Genomic DNA, 18,740 nt, shown 5'->3' on the forward strand with positions numbered 1-18,740 from the left:
CAGTGTGTGTGTGGGGTCAGTGTCTGTGTGGGTCTGTGTGTGTGTGTGTATGTGTCTGTGTGTGTGTCAGTGTGTGTGTAGGGTCTGTGTGTGTGTCAGTGTGTGTGTGTAGGGTCTGTGTGGGTCTGTGTGTGTGTCAGTGTGTGTGTCAGTGTGTGTGTGGGGTCAGTGTCTGTGTGGGTCTATGTGTCTGTGTGTGGTGTCAGTGTGTGTGTGGGGTCAGTGTCTGTGGGTCTGTGTGTATGGGGTCAGTGTTTGTGTGGGTCTGTGTGTATGGGGTCAGTGTCTGTGTATGGGGTCAGTGTCTGTGTGTGGGGTCAGTGTCTGTGTGGGTCTGTGTGTGTGTGTGTGTATGTGTCAGTGTGTGTGTGGGGCCAGTGTCTGTGTGGGTCTGTGTGTGTGTGTGTGTATGTGTCAGTGTGTGTGTGGGGCCAGTGTCTGTGTGGGTCTGTGTGTGTGTGTGTGTATGTGTCTGTGTGTGTGTCAGTGTGTGTGTGGGGTCAGTGTCTGTGTGGGTCTGTGTGTATGGGGTCAGTGTCTGTGTGGGTCTGTGTGTATGGGGTCAGTGTCTGTGTGTGGGGTCAGTGTCTGTGTGTGTGTGTGTGTGTGTGTGTGTGTATGTGTCAGTGTGTGTGTGGGGCCAGTGTCTGTGTGGGTCTGTGTGTGTGTGTGTGTATGTGTCTGTGTGTGTGTGGGGCCAGTGTGTGTGTGGGGCCAGTGTCTGTGTGGGTCTGTGTATGTGTCTGTGTGTGTGTCAATGTGTGTGTGTGGGTCTGTGTGTGTGTGTGTCAGTGTGTGTGGGGTCAGTGTCTGTGTGGGTCTGTGTGTGTGTGTGTGTATGTGTCTGTGTGTGTGTGGGGCCAGTGTCTGTGTGGGTCTGTGTGTGTATGTGTCTGTGTGTGTGTCAATGTGTGTGTGTGCGGTCAGTGTCTGTGTGGGTCTGTGTGTGTGTGTGTCTGTGTGTGTGGGGTCAGTGTCTGTGTGGGTCTGTGTGTGTGTGTGTGTGTATGTGTCTGTGTGTGTGTCAGTGTGTGTGTGGGGTCAGTGTCTGTGTGGGTCTGTGTGTGTGTGTGTGTGTGTGTGTATGTGTCTGTGTGTGTCAGTGTGTGTGTGGGGTCAGTGTCTGTGTGGGTCTGTGTGTGTGTGTGTGTGTGTGTGTGTATGTGTCTGTGTGTGTGTGTGTGTGTGTGTATGTGTCTGTGTGTGTCAGTGTGTGTGTGGGGTCAGTGTCTGTGTGGGTCTGTGTGTGTGTGTGTGTATGTGTCTGTGTGTGTGTCAGTGTGTGTGTGTGTGGTCAGTGTCTGTGTGGGTCTGTGTGTGTGTGTGTCAGTGTGTGTGTGGGGTCAGTGTCTGTGTGGGTCTGTGTGTGTGTGTGTATGTGTCTGTGTGTGTGTCAGTGTGTGTGTGTGTGGTCAGTGTCTGTGTGGGTCTGTGTGTGTGTGTGTCAGTGTGTGTGTGGGGTCAGTGTCTGTGTGGGTCTGTGTGTGTGTATGTGTCTGTGTGTGTGTCAGTGTGTGTGGTCAGTGTCTGTGTGGGTCTGTGTGTGTGTGTGTCTGTGTGGGTCTGTGTGTGTGTGTGTGTATGTGTCTGTGTGTGTGTCAGTGTGTGTGTGTGTGGTCAGTGTCTGTGTGGGTCTGTGTGTGTGTGTGTCTGTGTGTGTGTGTGTGTGTGTATGTGTCTGTGTGTGTGTCAGTGTGTGTGTGTGCGGTCAGTGTGTGTGTATGTGTGTGTGTCAGTGTGTCAGGTCTCTCGCTCTCTCTCTATTTCTGATCTCTTCTGGCGACAACCTGTCTGAGTATAGATCGATAAGGGCATAGGACAGGAACGGACACACACACACACACACACACACACACAGAGTGGCTGATGTTTCAGTTCCTACTGAAGTGTTTCTTCTCTCTGTAAGATCTGATCACTGACCTGATTGGGGGTGTGGCTTGTTCTCCTCTTATTCCTCACCTGGTTGATCGGTCAGTAACGGGTCACTGCATCATCAGTACAGAACAAAGAGAGATAACTTCATGTGTCTGAGGAATAGAAAAGGAGAAGAATACTGAACCTGAATCTGAACCCTGTGGGACTCCAACACTGACATCTCTGTTACTGATAACAGGCTGCTGACCATCTACTGAATTACAGATCACTCCTGAACTCTACAGAACTCTACAGAACTCTACAGAACTCTACAGAACACTACTGAACTCTACAGAACACTACTGAACTCTACAGAACTCTACAGAACACTACTGAACTCTACAGAACTCTACAGAACACTACTGAACTCTACAGAACTCTACAGAACTCTACAGAACACTACTGAACTCTACAGAACACTACTGAACTCTACAGAACTCTACAGAACACTACAGAACTCTACTGAACTCTACGGAACTCTACGGAACTCTACATTTCACTCCTGAACTCTACTGAACTCTACAGAACACTACTGAACTCTACTGAACTCTACAGAACACTACTGAACTCTACAGAACTCTACTGAATTCTACTGAACTCTACGGAACTCTACATTTCACTCCTGAACTCTACAGAACACTACAGAACACTACTGAACTCTACAGAACTCTACTGAACTCTACTGAACTCTACGGAACTCTACATTTCACTCCTGAACTCTACTGAACTCTACAGAACACTACTGAACTCTACTGAACTCTACAGAACTCTAGAGAACTTTGCAGAACACTCCTGAACTCTATAGAACTCTAGAGAACTCCATAGAACACTCCTGAACACTTCAGAACACTTCAGAACTTTATAGAACACTCCTGAACTCTACAGAACTCTTCAGAACTCTACAGAACATTTGTGAAAGCTACAGAACTCCACAGAACACTCCTGAGCTCTACAGAACTCTTTGGAACTCTACAGAACTCCACAGAACACTCCCAAACTGTACAGAACACTTCAGAACTTTACCGAACACTTCTGAACTCTACAGAACTCCACAGAACACTCCTGAACTCTACAGAACTCTTTGGAACTCTACAGAACTCCACAGAACACTCCCAAACTGTACAGAACACTTCAGAACTTTACCGAACACTTCTGAACTCTACAGAACTCCACAGAACACTCCTGAACTCTACAGAACTCTTCAGAACTCTACAGAACACTCCTGAACTCTACAGAACACTCCTGAACTCTACAGAACTCTACAGAACACTCCTGAACCCTACAGAACTCCACAGAACTCTACAGAACACTCCTGAACTCTACAGAACTCTACAGAACTCCACAGAACACTCCCAAACTCTACAGAACACTTCAGAACTTTACCGAACACTTCTGAACTCTACAGAACTCTTCAGAACTCTACAGAACTCTACAGAACACTCCTGAACTCTACAGAAGTCTACAGAACACTCCTGAACTCTACAGAACTCTACAGAACACTACTGAACTCTACAGAACTCTACTGAACACTCCTGAACTCTACAGAACACTCCTGAACTCTACAGAACACTCCTGAACCCTACAGAACTCTACAGAACACTCCTGAACTCTACAGAACACTCCTGAACCCTACAGAACTCCACAGAACACTCCTGAACTCTACAGAACTCTATAGAACACTACTGAACTCTATAGAACTCTACAGAACTCTATAGAACACTACTGAACTCTAGAGAACTCTAGAGAACTCCATAGAACACTCCTGAACACTTCAGAACACTTCAGAACTTTATAGAACACTCCTGAACTCTACAGAACTCCTCAGAACTCTACAGAACACTCCTGAAAGTTACAGAACTCCACAGAACACTCCTGAGCTCTTCAGAACTCTTTGGAACTCTACAGAACTCCACAGAACACTCCCAAACTCTACAGAACACTTCAGAACATTACCGAACACTTCTGAACTCTACAGAACTCCACAGAACACTCCTGAACTCTACAGAACTCTTCAGAACTCTACAGAACACTCCTGAACTCTACAGAACTCTTCAGAACTCTCCTGAACTCTACAGAACTCTTCAGAACTCTACAGAACACTCCTGAACTCTACAGAACTCTTCAGAACTATACATAACTCTACAGAACACTCCTGAACTCTACAGAACTCTTCAGAACTCTACAGAACACTACTGAACTCTACAGAACTCTTCAGAACTCTACAGAACTCTACAGAACACTCCTGAACCCTACAGAACTCCACAGAACCCTACAGAACACTCCTGAACTCTTCAGAACTCTACAGAACACTCCTGAACTCTACAGAACTCTACAGAACACTCCTGAACTCTACAGAACTCTTCAGAACTCTACAGAACTCTTCAGAACTCTACAGAATTCTACAGAACACTCCTGAACTCTACAGAACTCTTCAGAACTCTACAGAACACTACTGAACTCTACAGAACTCTACAGAACTCTTCAGAACTCTACAGAACACTCCTGAACTCTACAGAACTCTGCAGAACTCTACAGAACACTACTGAACTCTACAGAACTCTTCAGAACTCTACAGAACACTCCTGAACTCTACAGAACACTCCTGAACTCTACAGAACTCTACAGAACACTCCTGAACCCTACAGAACTCCACAGAACTCTACAGAACATTCCTGAACTCTTCAGAACTCTACAGAACACTCCTGAACTCTACAGAACTCTACAGAACACTCCTGAACTCTACAGAACTCTTCAGAACTCTACAGAACTCTACAGAACTCTACAGAACACTCCTGAACTCTACAGAACTCTGCAGAACTCTACAGAACACTACTGAACTCTACAGAACTCTCCAGAACACTCCTGAACTCTACCGAACTCTACAGAACACTCCTGAACTCTCCAGAACACTCCTGAACTCTACAGAACTCTACAGAACACTCCTGAACTCTACAGAACACTCCGGAACCCTACAGAACTCTACAGAACACTCCTGAACTCTTCAGAACTCTACAGAACTCTCCAGAACACTCCTGAACTCTACAGAACTCTACAGAACACTCCTGAACTCTACAGAACACTCCTGAACCCTACAGAACTCCACAGAACACTCCTGAACTCTACAGAACACTCCTGAACCCTACAGAACACTCCTGAACTCTTCAGAACTCTTCAGAACACTACTGAACTCTACAAAACTCTACAGAACACTCCTAAATCCTACTGAACTCTAAAGAACTCTACAGAACACCCCTTAACCCTACAGAACTCTAAAGAACTCTACAGAACACCCCTTAACCCTACAGAACTCTAAAGAACTCTACAGAACACCCCTTAACCCCACAGAACTCTACAGAACACTTCTGAACTCTACAAAACTCTACAGAACACTCCTGAACCCTACAGAACTCTAAAGAACTCTACAGAACACCCCTTAACCCTACAGAACTCTACAGAACTTTACAGAGCACTCCTGAACTCAACTCTACAGAACTCTTCAGAACTCCACAGAACTCTACAGAACTGTACAGAACTTTACAGAACCTTTCTGTTACTTCATTTATTTTAGTGATGCAAACCACATTCATCACTCAGCATTGTGTGTATGTGTAGGGTGTTGTAGGGCTCTGATATCAGAGGGTGGGTTACTGGTATCAGGGTGTTGGGCTTTTGTATCAGGGTGTTGGGCTCTGGTATCAGAGTGTGGGTTACTGGTGTCAGGGTGTTGGGCTCTGGTATCAGAATGTGGGTTACTGGTATCAGGGTGTTGGGCTTTTGTATCAGTGTGGGTTACTGGTATCAGGGTGTTGGGCTTTTGTATCAGGGTGTTGGGCTCTGATATCAGAGTGTGGGTTACTGGGATCAGGGTGTTGGGCTCTGGTATCAGGGTGTTGGGCTCTGATATCAGAGTTTGGGTTACTGGTATTAGGGTGTTGGGCTTTTGTATCAGTGTGGGTTACTGGTTTTAGGGTGTTGGGCTCTGGTATCAGTGTGTGGCTTACTGGTTTTAGGGTGTTGGGCTCTGGTATCAGAGTGTGGGTTACTGGTTTTAGGGTGTTGGGCTCTGGTATCAGAGTGTGGGTTACTGGTTTTAGGGTGTTGGGCTCTGGTATCAGAGTGTGGGTTACAGGTTTTAGGGTGTTGGGCTCTGGTATCAGTGTGTGGGTTACTGGTTTTAGGGTGTTGGGCTCTGGTATCAGTGTGTGGGTTACTGGTTTTAGGGTGTTGGGCTCTGGTATCAGAGTGTGGGTTACTGGTTTTAGGGTGTTGGGCTCTGGTATCAGAGTGTGGGTTACTGGTTTTAGGGTGTTGGGCTCTGGTATCAGAGTGTGGGTTACAGGTTTTAGGGTGTTGGGCTCTGGTATCAGTGTGTGGGTTACTGGTTTTAGGGTGTTGGGCTCTGGTATCAGTGTGTGGGTTACTGGTTTTAGGGTGTTGGGCTCTGGTATCAGTGTGTGGGTTACTGGTTTTAGGGTGTTGGGCTCTGGTATCAGTGTGTGGGTTACTGGTTTTAGGGTGTTGGGCTCTGGTATCAGTGTGTGGGTTACTGGTTTTAGGGTGTTGGGCTCTGGTATCAGTGTGTGGGTTACTGGTTTTAGGGTGTTGGGCTCTGGTATCAGTGTGTGGGTTACTGGTTTTAGGGTGTTGGGCTCTGGTATCAGTGTGTGGGTTACTGGTGTAAGTTTCTTACAAAACTCTGCATGCAGGGCTTCCATTGGGATTTTGTCCCTTTTGTCAAAGGCCGGATTTAGGAATTTGACAAATTTCCAGACTTCACTACCATACACTGCAATAGGTTCTAGAACTGACTGGAATATTTTGAGCCAGATTCTAATTGGGATTTGAACTGGAATAAATTTTTTAATGGCATAGAAAGCCCTTCTTGCTTTCTCCTTCAGTTCATTCACAGCCAGGTTGAGGTTTCCATTTGCCCTGAATTTCAGCCCGAGGTATGTGTAATTAGTGACCAAGGGTCATACAGAGGGTGAAACTGCGTCTCTTTCCCTGACCTCTGGGTCGTTTTTGAAAGTTTAGGACCTTTGTCTTGGTTGGGTTTATAGTCAGGGCCCAGGTCTGACTGAACCTGTGCAGGATGTGGAGGTTGTGCTGTAGAGCCTCGTCTGTAGGAGACAGCAGGACCAGATCATCTGCATAGAGGAGGAACTTTATACTGGAGTGGTGTAGTGTGAGGCCGGGTGCTGGTGAATATATACATTAATGAACTGTCATTTTTCCAGTTCATTAATGTATTTATTAAAGAGAGTTGGTGGTAGTGGACAGCCCTGCCTCACACCCTGCCCTTGAGTGAGGAATTCAGTTTACATTGTTTTTATGATATTGTAGGTTTTGCTGCTTATTAGGGCGCTGGTGGCTCAGTGGTAGTTTTCTCGCCTATCATGTGGAAGGCCCAGGTTAGATTCCCAGCCAGTGCCTGACCCCAGCCACTAGATGTAGTGCCGGTCCCAAGCCCGGATAAAACGGGAGGGTTGTGTCAGGAAGGGTACCGGCGTAAAACCTGTGCCAAGTTGATGTGCGGACCGGTTGGTCTGCTGTGGCGACCCCTCACACACGTAGGGAGCAGCTGAAAGATCAACAACAGTAGGTTTTGCCCCCTATACCAATTTCCATAAGATAATAATCCTTGATGCCAAATTGAATTAAAAGCTTTCTAAAAATCTACAAATCAGACAAATATGTTGGTTTTGTTAGTAAGGAAGCTCTGAGTCTGGAGACGTCCCCAGATTACTGCTTACACAGATGCCTCTGTAATTGATTGGCTCTAATTTGTCTCCACTCTTGAAGATGGACATTATGACTCCTTTATTTCAGACATCAGGGAAATGACCAACACTCAGAACCAAGTGGAACCATTTTAGTATCTTAATATCTTAATTTGTGGTCAGTGTTTCAGAGCATTTCATTCAAAATGCCATCTGGTCACTTGATTTTTGGTTTGCTTTCTTTTTCTGTAATGGGAAAGTAACAGATTTTGGTATTTACTTTCTCTCTGTCTCTCTCTCTGTCTCTCTCTCTCTCTCTCTCTGTTTCTCTCTCTGTCACTCTGTCTCTCTCTCTGTCTCTCTCTCTGTCTCTCTCTCTGTCTCTCTCTCTCTCTCTCTCTCTCTCTGTTTCTCTCTCTGTCACTCTGTCTCTCTCTCTGTCTCTCTCTCTGTCTCTCTCTCTGTCTCTCTCTCTCTCTCTCTGTTTCTCTCTCTGTCACTCTGTCTCTCTCTCTGTCTCTCTCTCTGTCTCTCTCTCTGTCACTCTCTCTCTCTCTCTCTGTCTCTCTCTCTGTCACTCTCTCTCTCTCTCTCTCTCTGTTTCTCTCTCTGTCACTCTGTCTTTCTCTCTGTCTCTCTCTCTCTCTCTCTGTCTCTCTCTCTCTCTGTCTCTCTTTCTGTCTCTCTCTCTGTCACTCTCTCTCTCTCTCTCTCTGTCTCTCTCTCTCTCTCTCTCTCACACATTCTATTCTTCCTCTCATCTCAACACATTCTCTGACATTGTCAAAGTCACTCACGGATGCAGATCGTTTCTGTCCCCACACACACACACACACACACACACACACACACACACACACTTCTATCTAGACAATATGTGTGTAGGTCAGTGTAATATTGATCATCTTTGTTTCTACTCTGATGGTAAATTGGCCCATTTGCTCAGCTGACCAACAAATTCCGGACATATTCCTCTCTCTGTCTCTCTCTCTCTCTCTCTGTCTGTCTGTCTGTCTGTCTGTCTCTCTCTCTCTCTCTCTCTCTCTCTCTCACTCACTCACTCACTCACTCACTCACACGTGCGCACACACAGTTTATAAACGAGTAGTTGAGGAACCTATGGTATATCATGGTTCAAGGTGGTTCTTACTCTTTCCCTCTCTGTCTGTGTCTCTCTCTCTCTCTGTCTGTGTGTCTCTCTCTCTCTCTCTCTCTCTCTCTCTCTCTTTCTCTGTGCAGTTTGTTCTCAGTTCTCACGTGGTGTGTATGCCATATTTGGTTTTTATGATCAGCGCTCAGTGAACACACTCTTGTCATTTTCGGGTGCTCTGCACACCTCCTTCATCACTCCATCACAGCCTGCTGAGGCCGACGCCCATTTCCTGCTCCAGCTCAGACCCACCCTTAAAGGGGTGGTGCTTAGCATGATCACACATTACAAATGGGACAAGTTTGTTTACCTCTACGACACAGATAGAGGTGAGTACACACACACACACACACACACACACACACACACACACACACACACACACACACACACACACACACACACACTTAATTCTATGTAAATCCAGCATTTAGAGCAGTGCATTGATTTACAGTAAAAGTTCAGAAACACAGTGCATTGTGGGATATTAAATGTTTGGGCAGAAGTGGGAATGTTAATTCTTCTTGTGATCTGAAAAGTATTGGATGATTGTAGCGCTCTTTATAGTGATTATTGTAGTCAAAAATAAGCCCAGTTTGAGTTTACACTGAATCTTTAGTGCAGCACTGAGATTCAGCATTCAGTAGTTGTGGTGTGGTCAGTGGTCAGGGAGCTACAGATCACAAGGTTTTGTGTTAAAACCCCATGGACGTGTCTTTGAAGCAGATCCTCCCCCTTCTGTCTTCACTGCTTCAGTTCTGAGCTGATTAACAAAAATCAGCTGAATGACCACATACGATTATTATTGTAAATTTACACAAACTTGATTTACTCTGAATTTAATACAAGGTTTTTGTTTACAGTAAATATTTTACAGTGTAGAATTATTTCATCATTTCCTCTTTAAGAGAGACAGATAGTGAGAAAGAAGGAAGAGAAGAGAGACAGAGAGTGAGACCTGATTAATTTATGTAGCCGCATCTGAATCATCTTGTCTTGATTTCACTGGAAACACAAACAGCTGGATTTATAATGGTCAGTGTTGTAAAATAAAACTATTGACCGTTTCTATCTCCAATCTAAATATAACCTCACTCACCTGTAACGCAGATCAGATAACGATGAGGATCAGTTAACAGAGCAGGACGCAGATTAGATAACCTGAAACTACAATATGATACTGTACACTAACGTCTGTCTGATTCTGTCTGTCTGTTTTTCTGTCTGTCTGTCTGATTCTGTCTGTCTGTTTGTCTGTCTGATTCTGTCTGTCTGTTTGTCTGTCTGATTCTGTCTGTCTGTTTGTCTGTCTGATTGTGTCTGTCTTGTTCTGTCTGTCTGATTCTGTCTGTCTGATTCTGTCAGTTTGATTCTGTCTGATTTTGTCTGTCTGATTCTGTGTGTCTGTCTGATTCTGTCTGTCTGGTTCTCTGTCTGTATGATTCTGTCTGTCTGTTTCTCTGTCTGTCTGTCTGATTCTGTCTGTCTGTTTGTCTGTCTGTTTGTCTGTCTAATTCTGTCTGTCTGATTCTGTCTGTCTGTTTGTCTGTCTAATTTTGTCTGTCTGATTCTGTCTGATTTTGTCTGTCTGATTCTGTCAGTTTTATTCTGTCTGATTTTGTCTGTCTGATTCTGTCTGTCTGATTCTGTCAGTTTTATTCTGTCTGATTTTGTCTGTCTGATTCTGTCTGTCTGATTCTGTCAGTTTTATTCTGTCAGATTTTGTCTGTCTGATTCTGTGTGTCTGTCTGATTCTGTCTGTCTGGTTCTCTGTCTGTATGATTCTGTCTGTCTGTTTCTCTGTCTGTCTGTCAAATTCGGTCTGTCTAATTCTGTCTGTCTGATTCTATGTGTCTGTCTGATTCTGTCTTTCTGGTTCTCTGTCTGTCTGATTCTGTCTGTCTATTTGTCTGTCTGTTTGTCTGATTCTGTCTGTCTGATTTTGTCTGTCTGTCTAATTCTTTTTGGCTTATTCTGTCTGATATTGTCTGTCTGATTCTGTCTGTCTGACTGTGTGACTGTCTGATTCTGTTTGTCCGTTTGATTGTGTCTGTCTGACACTGTCTATCTGTCTGTTTCTTTGTCTGTCTGATTCTGTCTGTCTGTTTCTCTGTCTCTCTGTCTGTTTCTCTGTCTGTCTGATTCTGTCTGTCTGTTTCTCTGTCTCTCTGTCTGTTTCTCTGTCTGTTTGATTCTGTGTGTCTGTCTGATTCTTTCTGATTGTCTGTGTGTCTGTCTGGTTTTCTGTCTGTCATAGTCTGATTCTGTCGGTCTGTTTCTCTGTCTGTCTGATTCTGTCTGTCTGTCTGTCTGATTCCCTCTGATTCTGTGTGTCTGATTTTGTGAGTCTGTCCGATTCTGTCTGTCTGACTTTGTCTGTCTGTTTCTCTGTCTGTTTGTCTAATTCTGTCTGTCTGATTTTGTCTGTCTGTCTAATTCTTTCTGTCTGATTCTGCCTGTCTGTTTCTCTGTCTGTCTGATTCTGTCTGTCTGTTTCTCTGTCTGTCTGTCTGTCTGATTCTGTCTGTCTGTTTCTCTGTCTGTCTGTCTGTCTGTCTGATTCTGTCTGTCTGTTTCTCTGTCTGATTTTGTCTGAAGAGACAGGCAAAGAAACAGACAGACAGACAGACATAATCATACATACGGAATCAGACAGAGAGACAGAATCAGACTGTCTGTCTGTTTCTCTGTCTGTCTGTTTCTCTGTCTTTTTCTCTGTCTGTCTGATTCTGTCTGTCTGTTTCTCTGTCTTTTTCTCTGTCTGATTCTGTCTGTCTGTCTGTTTCTCTCTCTGATTCTGTCTGATTTTGTCTGTCTGTGTGTCTATCTGTTTCGCTGTCTGATTCTGTTTGTCTATCAAATTCTATCTGTCTAATGCTGTTTGTCTGATTCTGTCTGTCTGTCTGATTCTATCTGTATGATTCTGTCTGATTCTGTCTGTCTGTCGGATTCTGTCTGTCTGTCTGATTTTGTATGTCTAAGTCTGTCTGTCTCATTCTGTCTGTCAGATTCTGTCTCTCTGTTTCTGTCTGTCTGAATCTGTCTGATTCTGTCTGTCTGATTCTGTCTGTTTCTGTCTGTTTGATTCTGTTTGTTTGATTCTGTCTGTCTGATTCTGTCTGTATGTCTGTTTTTGTGTCTGATTCTGTCTGTTTGACTGTCTGTCTGATTCTGTCTGTCTGATTCTGTCTGAATCTGTCTCTGTGACTCTGTCTGTCTCTCAGGGTTCTCTTTGCTGCAGTCAGTAATGGAAGCTGCAGTGGTGAATGACTGGAGGGTGACGGTTCGCTCTGTGGGGAATGTTGCTGATGTTCTGGAATATCGGAGGATTATTGAGGAAATGGAACGTCGTCAGGAGAAACTCTTCATCATCGACTGTGAGGAGGAGCGCATCAATGCTGTGCTGGAGCAGGTACACACACACACACACACACAAACAGCTCCTGACCCCATGACCTCATGATACATCCTGATGTGATGATGGTGCAGCAGTACAAAACACTGAAGAGTCTGTAGCGTGCACAATGCAACATATCCAGGTTAGAGCACGAAAAATGACCAAACTCAGTTGTGTGTGTGTGTGTGTGTGTGTAAGTAGGCCATAGTGTCCTACAACAGGAGAAGAGTCAGAAAACTATAGATATTTTCTCTCTGCCTAAAAATAATCTTTTTGGCCTGTCCTATGCTGAACACACACACACACACACACACAGAGTCATGGTGAAGCTGAAAGGCGCCCACTCATATATCAGTGTTCTTTTCATCTTATTTATAGCAATGAACATATTATCTTTCTCTGTCTTGCCCTCTCCAAAGTGTGTGTGTGTGTGTGTGTGTGTGTGTGCGCGCAGGTCGTGGCCTCTGGGAAAAACAGTCGAGGATATCACTACATCCTAGCTAATTTGGTAAGACACACACACACACATTATCAGTCATTTGTACTTCACACATCTGTGTACACTTTAACCTGATTCTCGTTGTTACCGGACCGTCACCAAAGTGACCACACTCCTCTCTGGTTGGCCGACAGGTGTGTGTCCAGATTAATGTAATGTAAACCAGAAGAGTTTATGCAAGGTCATAACTAAAATTGTTGTAACCATAGCAACTACTGTAGACCAGCAGCCTGCTGATGTGTGTGTGTGTGTGTGTCAGTTTAAACAAAACACAACTCTTGGAATCTTACATATTTATTATTGAAAGCAAATGAGTGTGACCCTTGACCTTTGACCTCCAGGGTTTCTCCAACGCAACTATAGAGAAGGTTTTCTCCGGCGGTGCGAACATCACCACCTTTCACATCATCGACCCACAGAACCCCATCGTCCAGCAGTTCCTCCAGCGCTGGGACAAACTGGACGAGAGAGAGTTCCCTCAGGCCCGGGACACACCCCTAAGAGTAACACACACACACACACACAATACACACAGTACACAGAGTACACACACACACATTCCCCACAGTACACAGAGTACACACACACACATTCCCCACAGTACACAGAGTACACACACACACACATTACCCACAGTACACAGAGTACACACACACACATTACCCACAGTACACAGAGTACACACACACACATTACCCACAGTACACAGAGTACACACACACACATTACCCACAGTACACAGAGTACACACACACACATTACCCACAGTACACAGAGTACACACACACACATTACCCACAGTACACAGAGTACACACACACACATTACCCACAGTACACAGAGTACACACACACACATTACCCACAGTACACAGAGTACACACACACACATTACTCACAGTACACAGAGTACACACACACACATTCCCCACAGTACACAGAGTACACACACACACATTACCCACAGTACACAGAGTACACACACACACATTACCCACAGTACACAGAGTACACACACACACATTACCCACAGTACACAGAGTACACACACACACATTACCCACAGTACACAGAGTACACACACACACACATTACCCACAGTACACAGAGTACACACACACACACATTACCCACAGTACACAGAGTACACACACACACATTACCCACAGTACACAGAGTACACACACACACATTACTCACAGTACACAGAGTACACACACACACACATTACCCACAGTACACAGAGTACACACACACACATTACCCACAGTACACAGAGTACACACACACACATTACCCACAGTACACAGAGTACACACACACACATTACTCACAGTACACAGAGTACACACACACACACATTACTCACAGTACACAGAGTACACACACACACACATTACCCACAGTACACAGAGTACACACACACACACATTACCCACAGTACACAGAGTACACACACACACACATTACCCACAGTACACAGAGTACACACACACACATTACCCACAGTACACAGAGTACACACACACACATTACCCACAGTACACAGAGTACACACACACACACATTACTCACAGTACACAGAGTACACACACACACACATTACTCACAGTACACAGAGTACACACACACACATTACCCACAGTACACAGAGTACACACACACACATTACCCACAGTACACAGAGTACACACACACACATTACTCACAGTACACAGAGTACACACACACACACATTACCCACAGTACACAGAGTACACACACACACATTACCCACAGTACACAGAGTACACACACACACACATTACCCACAGTACACAGAGTACACACACACACATTACCCACAGTACACAGAGTACACACACACACATTACCCACAGTACACAGAGTACACACACACACACATTACCCACAGTACACAGAGTACACACACACACATTACTCACAGTACACAGAGTACACACACACACATTACCCACAGTACACAGAGTACACACACACACATTACCCACAGTACACAGAGTACACACACACACATTACCCACAGTACACAGAGTACACACACACACATTACCCACAGTACACAGAGTACACACACACACACATTACCCACAGTACACAGAGTACACACACACACACATTACCCACAGTACACAGAGTACACACACACACATTACCCACAGTACACAGAGTACACACACACACACATTACTCACAGTACACAGAGTACACACACACACACATTACCCACAGTACACAGAGTACACACACACACATTACCCACAGTACACAGAGTACACACACACACACATTACCCACAGTACACAGAGTACACACACACACATTACCCACAGTACACAGAGTACACACACACACACATTACCCACAGTACACAGAGTACACACACACACATTACTCACAGTACACAGAGTACACACACACACACATTACCCACAGTACACAGAGTACACACACACACATTACCCACAGTACACAGAGTACACACACACACACATTACCCACAGTACACAGAGTACACACACACACATTACCCACAGTACACAGAGTACACACACACACACATTACCCACAGTACACAGAGTACACACACACACACATTACTCACAGTACACAGAGTACACACACACACACATTACCCACAGTACACAGAGTACACACACACACATTACCCACAGTACACAGAGTACACACACACACACATTACCCACAGTACACAGAGTACACACACACACACATTACCCACAGTACACAGAGTACACACACACACATTACCCACAGTACACAGAGTACACACACACACATTACCCACAGTACACAGAGTACACACACACACATTACTCACAGTACACAGAGTACACACACACACATTACCCACAGTACACAGAGTACACACACACACACATTACCCACAGTACACAGAGTACACACACACACATTACCCACAGTACACAGAGTACACACACACACACATTACCCACAGTACACAGAGTACACACACACACACATTACTCACAGTACACAGAGTACACACACACACATTACCCACAGTACACAGAGTACACACACACACATTACTCACAGTACACAGAGTACACACACACACACATTACTCACAGTACACAGAGTACACACACACACATTACCCACAGTACACAGAGTACACACACACACACATTACTCACAGTACACAGAGTACACACACACACATTACCCACAGTACACAGAGTACACACACACACACATTACTCACAGTACACAGAGTACACACACACACATTACTCACAGTACACAGAGTACACACACACACACATTACTCACAGTACACAGAGTACACACACACACATTACTCACAGTACACAGAGTACACACACACACATTACTCACAGTACACAGAGTACACACACACACATTACCCACAGTACACAGAGTACACACACACACACATTACCCACAGTACACAGAGTACACACACACACATTACTCACAGTACACAGAGTACACACACACACATTACTCACAGTACACAGAGTACACACACACACATTACCCACAGTACACAGAGTACACACACACACATTACCCACAGTACACAGAGTACACACACACACACATTACCCACAGTACACAGAGTACACACACACACATTACCCACAGTACACAGAGTACACACACACACATTACCCACAGTACACAGAGTACACACACACACATTACCCACAGTACACAGAGTACACACACACACATTACCCACAGTACACAGAGTACACACACACACACATTACCCACAGTACACAGAGTACACACACACACATTACCCACAGTACACAGAGTACACACACACACACATTACCCACAGTACACAGAGTACACACACACACATTACCCACAGTACACAGAGTACACACACACACATTACCCACAGTACACAGAGTACACACACACACACATTACTCACAGTACACAGAGTACACACACACACATTACTCACAGTACACAGAGTACACAGAGTACACACACACACATTACCCACAGTACACAGAGTACACACACACACACATTACCCACAGTACACAGAGTACACACACACACATTACCCACAGTACACAGAGTACACACACACACATTACCCACAGTACACAGAGTACACACACACACACATTACCCACAGTACACAGAGTACACACACACACACATTACCCACAGTACACAGAGTACACACACACACATTACCCACAGTACACAGAGTACACACACACACATTACCCACAGTACACAGAGTACACACACACACATTACCCACAGTACACAGAGTACACACACACACACATTACCCACAGTACACAGAGTACACACACACACATTACCCACAGTACACAGAGTACACACACACACACATTACCCACAGTACACAGAGTACACACACACACATTACCCACAGTACACAGAGTACACACACACACATTACCCACAGTACACAGAGTACACAGAGTACACACACACACATTACCCACAGTACACAGAGTACACACACACACACATTACCCACAGTACACAGAGTACACACACACACACATTACTCACAGTACACAGAGTACACACACACACATTACCCACAGTACACAGAGTACACACACACACATTACCCACAGTACACAGAGTACACACACACACATTACCCACAGTACACAGAGTACACACACACACATTACCCACAGTACACAGAGTACACACACACACATTACCCACAGTACACAGAGTACACACACACACACATTACCCACAGTACACAGAGTACACACACACACATTACCCACAGTACACAGAGTACACACACACACATTACCCACAGTACACAGAGTACACACACACACATTACTCACAGTACACAGAGTACACACACACACATTACTCACAGTACACAGAGTACACACACACACATTACCCACAGTACACAGAGTACACACACACACATTACTCACAGTACACAGAGTACACACACACACACATTACCCACAGTACACAGAGTACACACACACACATTACCCACAGTACACAGAGTACACACACACACACATTACCCACAGTACACAGAGTACACACACACACACATTACCCACAGTACACAGAGTACACACACACACATTACTCACAGTACACAGAGTACACACACACACATTACTCACAGTACACAGAGTACACACACACACATTACTCACAGTACACAGAGTACACACACACACATTACCCACAGTACACAGAGTACACACACACACATTACTCACAGTACACAGAGTACACACACAGTACACTACATTCACAGTACACAGAGTACACACACACACATTACTCACAGTACACAGAGTACACACACACACACATTACTCACAGTACACAGAGTACACACACACACATTACTCACAGTACACAGAGTACACACACACACATTACCCACAGTACACAGAGTACACACACACACATTACCCACAGTACACAGAGTACACACACACACATTACCCACAGTACACAGAGTACACACACACACACATTACCCACAGTACACAGAGTACACACACACACATTACCCACAGTACACAGAGTACACACACACACACATTACCCACAGTACACAGAGTACACACACACACACATTACCCACAGTACACAGAGTACACACACACACATTACCCACAGTACACAGAGTACACACACACACACATTACCCACAGTACACAGAGTACACACACACACATTACTCACAGTACACAGAGTACACACACACACACATTACCCACAGTACACAGAGTACACACACACACATTACTCACAGTACACAGAGTACACACACACACACATTACCCACAGTACACAGAGTACACACACACACATTACCCACAGTACACAGAGTACACACACACACATTACCCACAGTACACAGAGTACACACACACACATTACCCACAGTACACAGAGTACACACACACACACATTACCCACAGTACACAGAGTACACACACACACATTACCCACAGTACACAGAGTA

The 18,740-nt window shown here is 44.8% G+C and overlaps 1 protein-coding gene across 7 annotated transcripts in view; it reads left to right on the top strand.

The window, feature by feature from the left end:
• Positions 1–18,740, top strand: part of gria3a (glutamate receptor, ionotropic, AMPA 3a) — a 61,620-nt gene that overhangs the window by 9,107 nt on the left and 33,773 nt on the right. For 6 of the 7 annotated variants that reach the window (XM_058383473.1, XM_058383472.1, XM_058383474.1 and 3 more), the window contains exons 3-6: positions 8,874–9,113; positions 12,009–12,196; positions 12,636–12,689; positions 13,022–13,183. In XM_058383473.1, the coding sequence (XP_058239456.1) occupies positions 8,874–9,113; positions 12,009–12,196; positions 12,636–12,689; positions 13,022–13,183 (644 nt within the window). Of the gene's footprint in view, positions 1–4,640; positions 7,513–8,873; positions 9,114–12,008; positions 12,197–12,635; positions 12,690–13,021; positions 13,184–18,740 lie in introns of those variants that run through there. The other variant, XM_058383475.1, reaches the window with a different exon arrangement.

The sequence above is a fragment of the Hemibagrus wyckioides genome, linkage group LG28, assembly GCF_019097595.1.
Source record: "Hemibagrus wyckioides isolate EC202008001 linkage group LG28, SWU_Hwy_1.0, whole genome shotgun sequence".
Taxonomy (NCBI): domain Eukaryota; kingdom Metazoa; phylum Chordata; class Actinopteri; order Siluriformes; family Bagridae; genus Hemibagrus; species Hemibagrus wyckioides.